Genomic DNA, 13,985 nt, shown 5'->3' with positions numbered 1-13,985 from the left:
AGAGGTTGTTGCATATGGAAGAAGAAAGTGAAAACATAATAGGGAGGCTGCAAATGGAGAGCATTTGATGAAAGCAAAGAGCTGTACCTGAAAGAGAGGGACTGCTGCACATGGATGGTACACATGGAAGAGTGGGCTGCCCATGAAATAGGGAAGGGCTGCTATAGCTGCTAAATAGAGAAGGGGCACTAAATGGACCCCCTTGAAACCCCTCTGGAGCCGCAGCGCTTTGGCCAAGGAACAGCCGCATTATGTCTGTATAAAGATCCCTGACAACTTTTCCTATTTTTTTTTAACTTTTTTCTATGTTCAGAGTGTGGGAAATGTACAAAAAAATGACGTGGGGTCCACCCTCCTGGGCATTTTTTAACCCCTTGTCCCCCATGCCTGGGATAGCCAGAATGCAGAGCCCCGGCCGAGTGGGGCTTTGCACCCTGAGCTTTACCAGCCCGCATGGTCTATGGTATGGGGGGAAGGGGGCTCCGTGGGGAGGGGCAGCCAAGCTTCCCCCTCCCCCCCCAAGCCCTAGGCGACGACTCCCTGGGGGGAAGTTCATGGGGGCATCTGGAAGTCCCCTTTAAGAAGGGGACTCCCCAGATGCCTGCCCCGCTCCCAGGAGAAATGAGTATAGGGGTACAAAGTACCCCTTGACCACTTCCACAAAGGGTTAAATAAAATAAAAACACAACAATAAAAAAAGTCCCTTATTAATCTTAGTTAACCAGAAATACTTACATGTACCTTTAAAAAAAATGGTTTCCACGCCAATATCCTTTGGAATTCACATTAATCTGATTTGGATAAAACAACTGTCTGTAGCACATTTACCCTTGAAGTTCTAAAAAAAGCAATAGCATTGACTGGCGTTTTGGAAAAACTTGCTTAGAACTGACTGGCACACTCCGGAGTATCTGATGACCACTTTGACCAGGGCATTTACTAGCATGTGCTGCACCTGCACAGACTGGCACCTCATGCCTGGTGCTAACTGCTGCTGCTTTAATAGGTAGTGATACTAACTGGTGCTAACTGTTGCTGAGAGGTCCATCCTAGTGATTGCTTCGGGGCTGACAAGTGTTTTGCATTATTTCCTATGGAGGTCAGATCACTAACCAGGACCATCAGGGTTTTTAACCAAGCCACCATATGCCATGTTTGTAGTACCAACTAGTCTCACAGAAAACAATACAGTTTACCTTATCTTAGCATTCTTTTTCAGCAGTAAGATGGCTCAATAACTTCAGACAGGTCCGATCTGATTTTTAATCTTTTTTTTTTATCGATTTGTATAAAAGTGATCAAAAAATCGACCAGAAAAGTGATAGAATTGAGATCAGACCTGTCGGAAATTATCTATCGAGCCATCTAACTGCCAAAAAGACTCATGTATTCCCAGCATTAAATGACAACTGTAGTGAGGTGTATATGGAGGCTGCCATAATTATTCCCATGCAAACAATACCAGTTGTCTGGCAACCCAGCTGATCTATTTGGCTGCAGTAGTGTCTGAATCACACCAGAAACAAGCATACAGATACTCTTGTCAGATCTGACAATAATGTCAGAAACACCTGATCTGCTGCATGCCTGTTCAGGGTCTATGACTAAAAGTAATAGAAGCAGAGGATCAGCAGGATAGCCAGGCAACTGGTATTGCTTAGAAGGAAATAAATATGGCAGCCTCTATATTCTTCTCACTTCAGTTGTCCTTTAAGCTCCACCAAATACTGATGATCACTAGTGTTATATGCCTATAGAGATTGCTCTGTTCCTTTTCACAATTGTAAAAGTAAGTTATTATAGTGACCACTAGAGGTCAGTGAAGACCATATTGCAGTTCAGTATTTAAAGTTGTTTTTCTCCAGCTACAGCTAAAATAAGAAAAAATGTTTATACGCAAATGCTCATGGATAACAACAAATGCAAGCACAAGTAGCTGTTTTAGGACTCTGAGTCACTTACCTCTGTTCATTCACCCAGTATTTGGTCTTCATACTAAAAAAACATTGATAAGAAAAGGTTACTCCGCTGTATGAGAAGGTTAATCTAATCTATGTATATTATTATTATTATTATTGATTTATATAACATCATCTTCCATGACACTGTGCAAAGTAAATGTATTATGAATGTAATTTTTCCTGTTGCTGTGTCAGTTATTTATACATTTTTAACGTTGATGAAAAATGTCTTAATTTTATCTCAGTTAACATCATAACTCCCAACTTTTTGAGATGAGAAAGAGGGACACCTCAGCCACGCCCCTGTTCCCACCCCCAGCACACCCCTAGTCATGAATACCATAAAGATTTCATACGGAAAATATGTTGTTTTATAACTCAAACCACACTGGTCCTTTCTATCCTGGTTCATTTACCTTCATATTAACATTTGAAAATTAGAAGTATATAAATTTACAGGATGGGGATAAACTTTAGAGTCAGGGCCGGGCTGAGGCAGAGGTGAGAGAGGCTCCAGCCTCAGGGCGCAGTGTAGTAGGGGCGCACAACTCACTCAGTTATCATTCCCCTATTGTGTTTAAAGCAGAGAGAAATAAGAAAAAGGGATACAATGCAGTGACAGCAAGCCAGATAACTATAGATTAAGGTGTTGGGGGCCCTGGGGTGCCTCTTAGTCTAATAGCAATCAATGTGTGACGGCTGTGGTGGGAGGGATGGAGGGGCGCACTTTGGTGTCTCAGCCTTGGGTGCTGGAGCATTTTTCAGTAGAGAAATACATATATTTACAGAGAAAGAGGGACAAAGTCCTGAAAGAGGGACAAATGAGGAGGAAAGAGGGACAGAGGGACAGGGCTCCCAAAGAGGTTCATGAATATTCGGGACAGACAACTTTTTTCTAATTTTGGTTCTGTAGATTACCACATTACCACGTGACTCTCTTCCGGCGGCATAACTACAAAACATGGGGCCCCCCAGCACAACTCTTCCTTTTCATCCTCTTGGTGACCCTCACAACACGGGGGCCATATTACAAGGCTCCTAAAGCAAATGTGGCCATCAGGATCTTCACACCCATAACATGTGTAGCTACAAAACACCTGGGGTATCAGAGAAAACACCTGCCCCCCTGCAGTATGAGAGGCTGCTCCTCCATAGTTACACCCCTGTTCTCTTCACATTTTTCTCATGGTACAGTCTGTTGTCAGGGTTTCTTTAACATCCTTGGCAGTTATCACGAGTCAGACTCGGGGTGAAAAAAACAAGCCAGGAGCGGTTACTCCGAGCATGACTCGTGGTAGCCGCCAGAAGCCTAGTGCAGAACATAGCGCGCAGTGGGCGTTTTCACTCACTTCCCCAGGGATCCGGATTCCGGAAGCTATTCTTCTTCCTGTCCTCGTAGTCTCTGCATCCCTCAGGTGAGATCGCTGTTTATCGTCATGATGACAGATGGCGATCTCAGTACAGGGTTACAGTACCACCCAGAGGACGGAGTGAGAACTAGAGCCCTGGATCCCAGGGAGGAGAGTAAGTGCTGGGGCTGCGCAGGGTCTCTAGCAGCAGGATTTTTACCAGTTTTAGGGTCTAAAAGCCTGCAAAAAAAGTGCACCGCTTTTAGACCCTAAAATCCAGAAAGACTCATACCGCCAGGGGGGTTAAAGGACAACTGAAGTGAGAGGTTTATGGAAGCTGCCATATTTATTTCCTCTTAACCAATACCAGTTGCCTGGCCTTCCTGCTGATCTATTTGGCTGCAGTAGTGGCTGAAGTACACCAGAAACAAGCATACAGCTAATGTTATCAGATCTGACGATAAGGTCAGATGTCGTGTGAACCAGTGTTTGTGGTTTTAAATTTCTTTTTTGCAGCTTCTAGGATGTGGTTGATAGGTGAGTGGTTAGTGATGGAGCCCTTGTGGGAGCAGTGCCTGCTAGTGACATAATCTACGATTATGTCTGACGGAAGCCTCCCACCTGAATGCTGCCTAATTTATGCAATTCCTGCTAGATTTGGTGCGGCAAGCAAAGGGAGTATAACTGTACACTTGATTGGCTGACAAGCGCCTGCTGACAAAATAAAGGTGGGGAATTGCTAGAGCTGGGAGTGTGCATTTGTTTTTCGTGTGTGTTGCAGTCAGCATTCAGTTTAGAGGGTGTGTGGGTGATTCGCCTGGTGGTGAGAGTTCCAGGGCTCAGCTGTACCTCCCTCTAGGTATCGCATGGTGGTTTGGGGGTCCCGGCCTGTGGGAGAGTCCGGGGCCCCGACTGTCATGTGAACCAGTGTTTGTGGTTTTAAATAAGGTCAGAAACACCAGATTTGCTGCATGCTTGTTCAGGGTCTATGGCTAAAAGTATTAGAGGCAGAGGATCAGCAGGATGCCAGGCAACTCGTATTGCTTAAAAGGAAATAAATATGGCAGCTTCCATATACCTCTCACTTCAGTTGTCCTTTAAACATGGGACAAATAGGTTTCAGCATGAAAATGGTCAGGGCCCAACCTTTATTTTCTAGCCAGAGTGGAGATAGGACAACTGTTCTTTGGAGTCTACATTTGTTTTAGCTCAATAAGGCTCATTATATTTTGTGATAATACATAGGTGTGTAAATTTACACACCTATTATACACTATATTACTTAGATTTTACTATTGGGACTTTAGATTCCAGTTTCATAAGTAAAACAATTCATAATCAGCCTATCTAAAGTGAGATTTGACTAATCATAGTGCTGTTTGTACATACATGAAATAGAGTCCCTGAGGTAATAACTAACCAATAGGAGTCTGCTAATAATCTGTCTGTCCCAGGAAGCTTTATGTGGTAAAAGTTGCACTCAAGTAAATATTTAACTTAATAATCATTGAGAAAAATGCCTGTACGCCAACACTTATCCTGCGCTGATATGAATCTGCCAGGTAGCTAAGCCCAGTCATTCACTACATCCCAGAAAAGCTACTGATATTACCAAAGCAAAACAAATTTATCCATCAAGAGAACATAACACAAGGTTCACTGCACCTGCTTCTTATCAGACTGGGGTATGTTTTGAGGAGATAATCTGAGATGTTTCGTTCTGTGAGGTCCTGGAGAATCTCAGAACTGGGCTGAATTCTCTGGGAAGAAAGAAGAAATCCCAATAAATAATCATCATCACTTATAAACGACAGCCTGTGGGGGAACATTGACAATCTGATTTGACAGCTGAAGTTACCGATTGGTACGGCAAAAATTTAAGGTGGCCACACACACAATGGAGTATACTCACTAAAGTACGTTAAAATGTATGTGTACAGATCGTGCATTCCAATCTTTTGCTATGTAATTTACTAATGCCAGGACTAGGGATGATCAAAGAGATGCAAATTCTTCTGAGTTTATGCAAATTTTTATGCAAATATATGCAGCTTGAAAAAGGACCAATCAATTTTAACCTTGTGTTAAATTGGTCCATTTTCAAACTGCATACATTTGCATAAAAAATTTCCATACACGCGGAAGAATTCACATCTCATTGATCATCCCTAGCCAGGACAAAGGTATGTGAACTGTCTGTGCATGTACAGTAGGTTCTAACATAGTTCAGTTAAAGACGTTAAAGAGGAGCTAGGTTATAATAAAAAAACAAAAAACAAAACAGATACTCACCTAAGGGAAGGTTCTGGGTCCTAGAGAGCCTTCCCATTCCTCTTACGGTCCGCTCCTTCCAGCACTGGCACCCCCATTAAAAAACCCCACCGCGGGAGGCTTCAGACGTCTTTGTGAGTATCAGTGCTCCCGAAGACGGGCCGCTCTGTACTGAGTACGTGCAAGTGTGCAAGAGAGCGTGCTCATGAATGCTTAGTATGCAGAAGCCTGTCTTCAGGGGCACTTAGGCTCCCAAAGACTCCCAAAAGCCTGCCGCAGAGGCAGAGAACAATCTCCAACCCATCCATCGATCACAGACTGCCAACGGGGAAGCCAGGGCTGGAGCACGGGGACCGTGAGAAGAGTGAGAAGGCTCTATAGGACCCAGAGCCTTCCCTCTCCTTAGGTAAGTATCTGTTTTTACAGATTGGCTTCAGACTCCCTTTAAGTAAGTGCAAAAACCCATTTAATGTAAAGTTCTGTATCTGAGATGCAAGGATCGGTCGGTGTCTGTAACTCATCCGCACTCTGTAAATCATTAGAGGTCTGAAACTCTGCTCCTTCCATTGGCAAGACGGCTGCGGCCATTTTTTATCCCTCGTGTTCAAATTAAGCTCTGTAGCCACAGAACTTCTGAACACTTTGGAAAAAAAACTGCCAAAGCAGTTTTGGTGATGGGCCAGAGTCTCAGACCTGAAATGATTTAAGGCTGAGCGGGCGAGTTACTGATGCCGATACCCGCCGATCCTTGCAGCTCTAAGATAGAGCTTTGCAATGAAATGTTTTATTAATTACAAAATAGTAAGTAGGTTCTCTTTAATGCAACCAAATTCTTCATTTATTAGGTTTATTTGATAAAATAATTGGAGAAAAAGGAAAGTTAAATAGTTTTTTTTTGTTTGTTTTTTTCCTCGAAACAACCTCAATTATTTTTGTAGAAATATTTGATAACGTTTCATCGGGCGTGGTGCAAAATTTTCTCTGGCTGAAACTCTTTCAGAAATGTTTAGTCAAAAGATTGATTATTTAACAACAACAAAAATCTAAGGATTTTCTCTAGCTGGTAGATTATGTATTACTAGTAGACCCAAGCCCGTTTACAAAAGGCCTCTAGGTCTTTTTTTCAAAGCCGCTGACGCCGCCAGTCACTGCGCATGCGCGCGCCCGCACCCTCTGTGCGCGCCTGCTGCACGAATGCAACTGCCCGCCCACCCACCTCGCTCCCTGGTCCCGTCCAGCTGTTCGTTACTGCATACATGTGCAGTAACAAAATAACAGGGTTACAGGGACGCTACATAACTGCTGGACACAGCGACACGGTAATTATTATATAGGATACACATATATATGAAGACTCTGATGTACATAAGTATTTATTATGGCTTCTTTAGTAGTCATTATCATAAAAGGTACCAGGTTTACCTGTGGTGGTGGGCGGCCTCCAGCACCCTCAGGGCATTCTGGGAGCATTATCAGCTTACTTTTTGTACTACAAACACATGAAGGGGATGGATTATCCGGAGTCCACTCGTGAGATAACAGGATGTTGGTTGTACTTGGTGACACAGTGGGGATGATCCAGTCGCTGGAGGTGTTTGTGCAAGGAAACTTTTTACTGAAGAAGGAGCAACAGACAATAAAAAAAGTTATTTTTTTTTGTTTTCTTTTTTGCAATTTAATAAAAGAATCATTATTGTAGGCGTGTTATGTATATGTAAATGAAACATGACACCAGGTCATCTGGAGTCATGGTATAGCTAGCAAACAGGGCTGAATTTCTGCAGAAACCATATAGGCTGTGGCCTGGGGGGGGGGGGGGGGGGGAATTCACAGAAAAGGGAATGCCTGCACATTAATGGAGAGCTGCAAAGGATGCAAATAAGGTGGTTCCACGTGGAAAAGTGGGACTGTCTCAGAAGGACAGCTGCACATGGAGTGGGAAAGCTTCTAGAAGTGATAGGTTTGCATATGGAATAGGAAAGCCTCTAGACATGGGAGGTTGTACATAGAATGGGAAATGTTCTAGACATGGGAGGCTGCACATTAAATGGAAAATGAACTAGACATGGGAGGTTGAACATGGAATGGGAAATGTTCTACACATGGGAGGTTGTATATGGAATGGGAAATGTACTACACATGGGAGGTTGTACATGAAATGGGAAATGTTCTACACATGGGAGGCTGTACATGGAATGGGAAATGTTCTAGATATGGGAGGCTGTACATGGAATGGGAAATGTTCTAGATATGGGAGGCTGTACATGGAATGGGAAATGTTCTAGACATGGGAGGCTGCACATGGAGTGGGAAATGTTCTAGGCACGGTAGTAGGTTGCACATGGCATGGGAAATATTCTAGGCATGGTCGGTTGCACACACAATGGGAAATGTTCACATGGGAAGTTGTATATGGCATGTGAAATGTTCTAGACATAGGAGGCCGCACATGGAATAGGAAATGTTCTAGATGTGGGAAGTTGTACATGGCATGTGAAAAGTTCTAGACATAGGAGGCCGCACATGGAATAGGAAATGTTCTAGACATGGGAAGTTGTACATTGCATGTGAAATGTTCTAGACATAGGAGGCCACACATGGAATAGGAAATGTTCTAGACATGGGAAGTTGTACATGGAATGTGAAATGTTCAAGACATAGGAGGCTGCACATGGGAAAGTAAATGTTGTAGATGTGGGAGGTCTGCACACAGAGTGGGAAATGTTCTAGACATGGGAGCTTGTACATGGAACAGGAAATAGTCTATACACAAGAGGTTGCGCAAGGCATGGAAAATGTTCTAGATACGGGAGGCTGCACATGGATTGGAAAATGTTCTAAACATGGTAGATTGCACACGCAATGGGAAATGTTCTAGACATGGAAGGTTGCCCCCGGAGAAGGAAATGTTCTAGACATGGTAGCCTGCACATGGAAGAGGGTCTGCTGAGGAAGGCTGGAGGTGGGAAGTGATTACAAAGGGTAGGCTCAATATATTATGAAATGCTTGCAATATCTGGCCTTAAAAACGAATATAAACAATTGCAAGAGCTTACATAAAATGCAAAAGCATAGAGTGCATTAAATGTGTGATTAAACTGGCAAATTCTAAACTTTGGTATTTTTAAAACAGACTGCTGCTCCCTAATGGAGTCTCTTCTGGCGCTTTTAATTTCATCACAACAGGTTTTCAGCTACTGGGTACTCTGTACTAAGGCCAGATACCAGCGAGCTGTGCTGTATAGTTTTTATTTCCTACTCTGACCGTATCCACCATACACAAAATGAAATAATCAGTTCTGGCCAGCCTTATGTGTAAGTAAAATTATGCTTTAGCATTACTTACGTTAGCGAGTGGTCTTTCATGCAGCGAGTTCCGAAGCCCGGATTGTTCAGGAAGGCGTCTGTTAGGGGTACCACTAGTTCACTGCCCGGCTGTTCATTACTATAAACAATGACATGTCAGAGAAGGGCAAACATACTGTCTATCTGTCACACATAGCATAAAGGATTCTCAGACCAGAGTGTACCTGAGTGTTGGTGTGCAGAAACAGGTGTGCAATGTAATTTATTCATTTTAAATATTGTATGATGTTGAATTACTAATCTTGGAAAATACTTGAGAAAATAAGTAATCCAGAAAACCTGCACTGGATTTTATATTTATATTCTTAATTTATTTTTTACTTACTTAACCACTTGAGGACCCACCCTTTACCCCCTCTTAAGGACCAGCGCTGTTTTAGCTGATCTGTGCTGGGTGGGCTCTGCAGCCCCCAGCACAGATCAGCTGGCACGCAGAGTGACCAGCTCGCCCCCCTTTTTTCCCCACTAGGGGGATGATGTGCTGGGGGGGCTGATCGCTCCTGCCTGATGGGTGTTGCGGGGGGGGGGGGCACCTCAAAGCAAAATACTTATTCTCCTTAATGGAGTAAATAGGAGAAGGGAGAAAGGGAGAGAGGTAGGGAAGGAGAAAAGGAGGGGAGGGGAGGACGCAAAAAGTGTGAGAGGAAGGGGGGAAGTAAAAAGAAAAACAAACATGACACTTGTCATAGGTATAATATTCATAGATACTAATATTATTATTATATATTAATAATTTTCATTATTTGTCATAAAACGTGTTTAAATCTAATCTGGAGTTGAATCCTAGAGGGGAACGTGTCCCCAATTTCCAGATCCAGAAAGCTTCCCGCCTTAGAAGTCTCCCATTCTGTGTTAAATAGTCAACTACGTCCTGACAATATTGGGGGTTGATGGTACGTTCCTTCTTCTGAACACAGTACTTTGGTCGAGGGCCGCACAAAATCACGTCAGCACGACCTTGAACAGACCTGCCGGGTGGCCTGCCTCTGGCTCTGCCTCTACCTTTTGTTTTGTACATATTGGGGGGGATGACGTGAAAGGTATGCACTGACTTGACTAATACAATGTGCAGTCACACAGGTGCAGTGAAAATGGATGCACTGATTGCTGGTATCTAAAACAGCATGCGGTCAGACAGATGCAGCGAAAGGTATGCAGTGACTGCTGGTATAACAATGTGCAGTTACACAGGTGCAGTGAAAGGTATGCAGTGAATGCTGGTATAACAATGTGCAGTCACACAGGTGCAGTGAAAAGGTTGCAGTGACTGCTGGTATAACAATGTGCAGTCACACAGGTGCAGTGAAAGATATGCAGTGACTGCTGGTATAATACAATGTGCAGTCACAGGTGCAGTGAAAGGTATGCTGTGACTGGTATTACAACACAATGTGCAGCTGTCACACAGGTGCAGTGAACAGGTATGCAGTGACTGGTATATACAACTGCGTGCTGTCACACAGGTGCAGTGAACAGGTATGCAGTGACTGGTATATAAAACTGCACACTGTCACACAGGTGCAGTGAAAGGTATACAGTGACAGGTTTTACAATACAATGTGCAGCTGTCACACAGGTGCAGTTAACAGGTATGCTCGGACTGGTATATAAAACAGCGTGCAGTCACACAGGTGCAGTGAACAGATATGCAGTGACTAGTATATAAAACTGTGTGCTGTCACACAGGTGCAGTGAAATGTATACAGTGACTGGTATTACAATACAATGTGCAGCTGTCACACACACAGGTGCAGTGAAAAGGTAGGCACTGCAACAGACAGGGCTGTATATGAAATTGTCAGTGGGCCACGCAAAAAAAAACACATCACAAGAACATTAGCTCTCAAAAGAGCTGTTTTGGTGGTGCTTTTCAGCAAACATTTTATCAGCAAGGAGCTAGCTAGCAAGCTGACAGATCTCCTAACTATCGCTTTTTCTATCACTCCAATGTCTCTCCCTTCTCTCACTAAGCAGCAGACAGAGTGAGAACATGGCCAACGCTGCTGCCTTATATAAGGGGGGGCTCTCCAGGAGGGAGTGCAGCCTGATTGGCTGCCATGTGTCTGCTGACTGTGATGTAGAGGATCAAAGTTTAGCCCAATGATGTAGTATAGGGGGCGGGTCGAACCTGCATAAAGTTTGCGGTCCAATGCAAATGCGAACCCGCGTTGTTTGCGCGAATATGGTCGCATGCGAACCGTTTGGGACATCTCTAGTTTCTCTGAATACAATGACACATTTGTCATAATTCAGTTAAAAGGTCAATCCAAAGAATTATGTTCTTATGTCCCATTGGCCTCTAGTTGAAAGACCCATATGCCCTAGTCCCCAGCACGTCCGACTCTAGAGTGTTAGGATAGCTGCACACTTTTTTAGATTAAAGTATTTATTGCTGGAAGATTACACCATCTTGATTGAATGTGTCTAAAATGGTCTTCCTCAACTTTATATTTGCTGCCGGGTCCCCAGCAGAGTTTTTGTCAAAATCATTAATAAATTGACAAATGTGTGGCCACATTAGGGGATTCTTCTGCACCTTTGAGTATTTACGAAACAATGCAAGCATTTTCTACAGTGTTCACTGGATATGCTAAATCTACCATGTCAAAGGGATGGACGACTAATCTACTCATTCCTCTGACCTGAAGAAAATATACTGTTGTCCGTAAATCCAAGGGTGGAGCGTTAAACTGGGATATTCACCGAATGGAGGGACGATAAGAGTAAACACTAGGGCCAGCAGCACGAAGCTGGCTGGAAGCACAATCTGCAGAGAGGTAAAAGCATCTTGTATTACACACTGATGGAGAGTAGGAGAGAAACTGACAGGGGAACTACACCAGGAAGTCTACATTGGACATTTAGAATACAAATTCTGAATTTCAATTATTTTTCAAATCATCATACAAATGCATACTTTACTTTTCCAACTATCTTCTCCACTTGTTTTTTTTTTTTGTTTTTTTTTATTTTTTGGGGGTGGGTATTGACATCCCTTGAATGATATTTAATCTGTGTCTTCACTGGGCCCAAGGTCTTAACAGCTACTTTTCCAGCTGTCCTTTACCATTTGAGGATTCAGGTAGTTAGTTTAGTTTAGGTCAGTGTTAGGGGCTGGTCAGGGCTATGGTTGGACTTGTCCACTTGAAGACACTTTATTTTCCTTTAAGAACTCTACCATAAGTACCCCTGACATTGGCCTTGCTCAACAGCTATTCACCAAGTTGAAAAAGACTTGGCTGATAGCCATTAGGTTTCCCTGCTGTGGCTTCAGCAGAAGACCTCTTCTATATGTTGCTCTATATGTAGCTGTATAAGGCCACCATCTATATGTAGCTTTGGGGTTAAGCACCACATTTTGACTTAGCGTTTGACAAAGTAGGTGTTATTAGAATCCAGAGAAAGGTGTTAGAGTAGTGTTAGGCCAAGCATAGCAAGACTGGTTATAATAGGCATGGTAGAAGGGATGGGTTAATATAAGACACTTATATGAGGTTAATGGCAGAGCATCCCCATGAAGGACTTAGCAACCCCAATGTCAGAATTAAGGTATCTGCACTGGAATTTCTAGAGATAAATCAAGTGTGATCCCACCAAGTATATCATTCTCTCTAACAGTAAAACATGATTAGCTTCCTCAAGTGAGATTGGGCAACTGATCATATGGATACCAAGAGCTATAATGGTTTAATGGACCACTAACGTAAAGAAAAGTAGGCAGTTAAAATCTGACAGAGCCAACAGGTTTTGGGCCAGTCCATCTCCTCATGGGGATTCTCAGGGTTTTCTTTGCAACTGCTCTTCAGGAAATGCTGTTGAAAACAAATTCCAACTGACAAAATAGTGTGTAAGGGCCTGTTTCCACTACACGCAGATTGGATGCAGAAAAACTGACTCCAATGAATGTCTATGGGCCAGTTTCCACTAAACGTGATTTTTCTGATGCAGATTTTTCCATAGACATTCATTGGAGTCAGATTTTCTGCATCTATTCTGCATCCAATCTGCGTGTAGTGGAAACAGGCCCCAAGTGAGTAGGGAGGCTGGCTGGTATCTAGAAAACCCTGAGAATCCCCCATGAGAAAATAGACTGGCCCAAATCCTGTCAGATTTTAACTTCTGTCAGATTTTAACTTCCTACTTTTTTCGCGGTAGTGGTCCTTTAATACAGTACACCAATAGAGACTGCAGAATGGAATCCGCTGATGCAGATGGTTACATAATATTTAATTTTTATCATAATTAGTTCCATATATACCCTTTATTAAAGTGTGGAAGGCAACACTATTACACATTATATTTACTTGGCTATATAAAATTAATTAGAAATAATAATACAAAAAAAAAAAACGTATTCTTGGATATTACCTGAGCCAGGAAATCTCTCTGACTACGTGTAGCATGATGGAAACGCTTTATGATAAGAGCCTTGAACTGTTGGGTGACAAGATCTGTGCCTTTGATCTGGCGAGATCCCTTGCCATTCGCTTCCGCAGGATGAGCTGTTTGTTCATTGCAGGAATCAGGGACATTTTCACTCCCATCTCGCCGAGACTCTTTCCTGTTCCCTGATGGTTGCTCTGTGATTTTTGACAGAATTTATGGTTAATAAACACAGTGCTAATCAGTACAGGCAGACTAGCATTAATCTGTAATAAATACATTATCTCCACTATAGAGGTGATCTGATGCTGATGTTTTATTCTCCTGGAACAGATGTTTTCACTGTCATTTAATTATGTTGTGTTTCCACAGCTCTGTGTATTTCAACTCTGTGTTAAAGTGAACCGAACAGCATTTTAGCCCCCAGGGCATCTCAATAGCACATTAAAAATGTATGCTAACAATGTGGCTCGTTACTAAAAAAATATTCATGCTACCTCTTTTTACATTTAAATGTTTGTTAGACGCTTTTACTGCCCTAATTCCTTCAGAAAGAGCAGGCAGATGAGGACTGCTGTAATTAGCAGTAGCAATGAGCAAACAAACGCTTTCATGAGCAGGGGTGGGGAGATAGAACACTGTACTTCAAACCGTT

The 13,985-nt window shown here is 42.9% G+C and overlaps 1 protein-coding gene across 2 annotated transcripts in view; it reads right to left on the bottom strand.

Moving 5' to 3' along the window:
- ABCA4 (ATP binding cassette subfamily A member 4) overlaps positions 1-13,985 on the bottom strand; it is a 300,886-nt gene that overhangs the window by 82,615 nt on the left and 204,286 nt on the right. For both annotated transcript variants that reach the window (XM_068239773.1, XM_068239774.1), the window contains 6 exons: positions 13,316-13,527; positions 11,590-11,714; positions 8,928-9,026; positions 7,004-7,196; positions 4,976-5,070; positions 1,963-1,995 (listed from right to left, as the gene is read on the bottom strand). In XM_068239773.1, coding sequence (XP_068095874.1) covers positions 1,963-1,995; positions 4,976-5,070; positions 7,004-7,196; positions 8,928-9,026; positions 11,590-11,714; positions 13,316-13,527 — 757 coding nt within the window. The remainder of the gene's footprint in view (positions 1-1,962; positions 1,996-4,975; positions 5,071-7,003; positions 7,197-8,927; positions 9,027-11,589; positions 11,715-13,315; positions 13,528-13,985) is intronic.

The sequence above is a fragment of the Hyperolius riggenbachi genome, chromosome 6 (assembly GCF_040937935.1).
Source record: "Hyperolius riggenbachi isolate aHypRig1 chromosome 6, aHypRig1.pri, whole genome shotgun sequence".
Lineage (NCBI taxonomy): Eukaryota > Metazoa > Chordata > Amphibia > Anura > Hyperoliidae > Hyperolius > Hyperolius riggenbachi.
The sequence above is the reverse complement of the archived record's forward strand: the minus strand, read 5'-3'. Positions and strand labels throughout refer to the sequence as shown.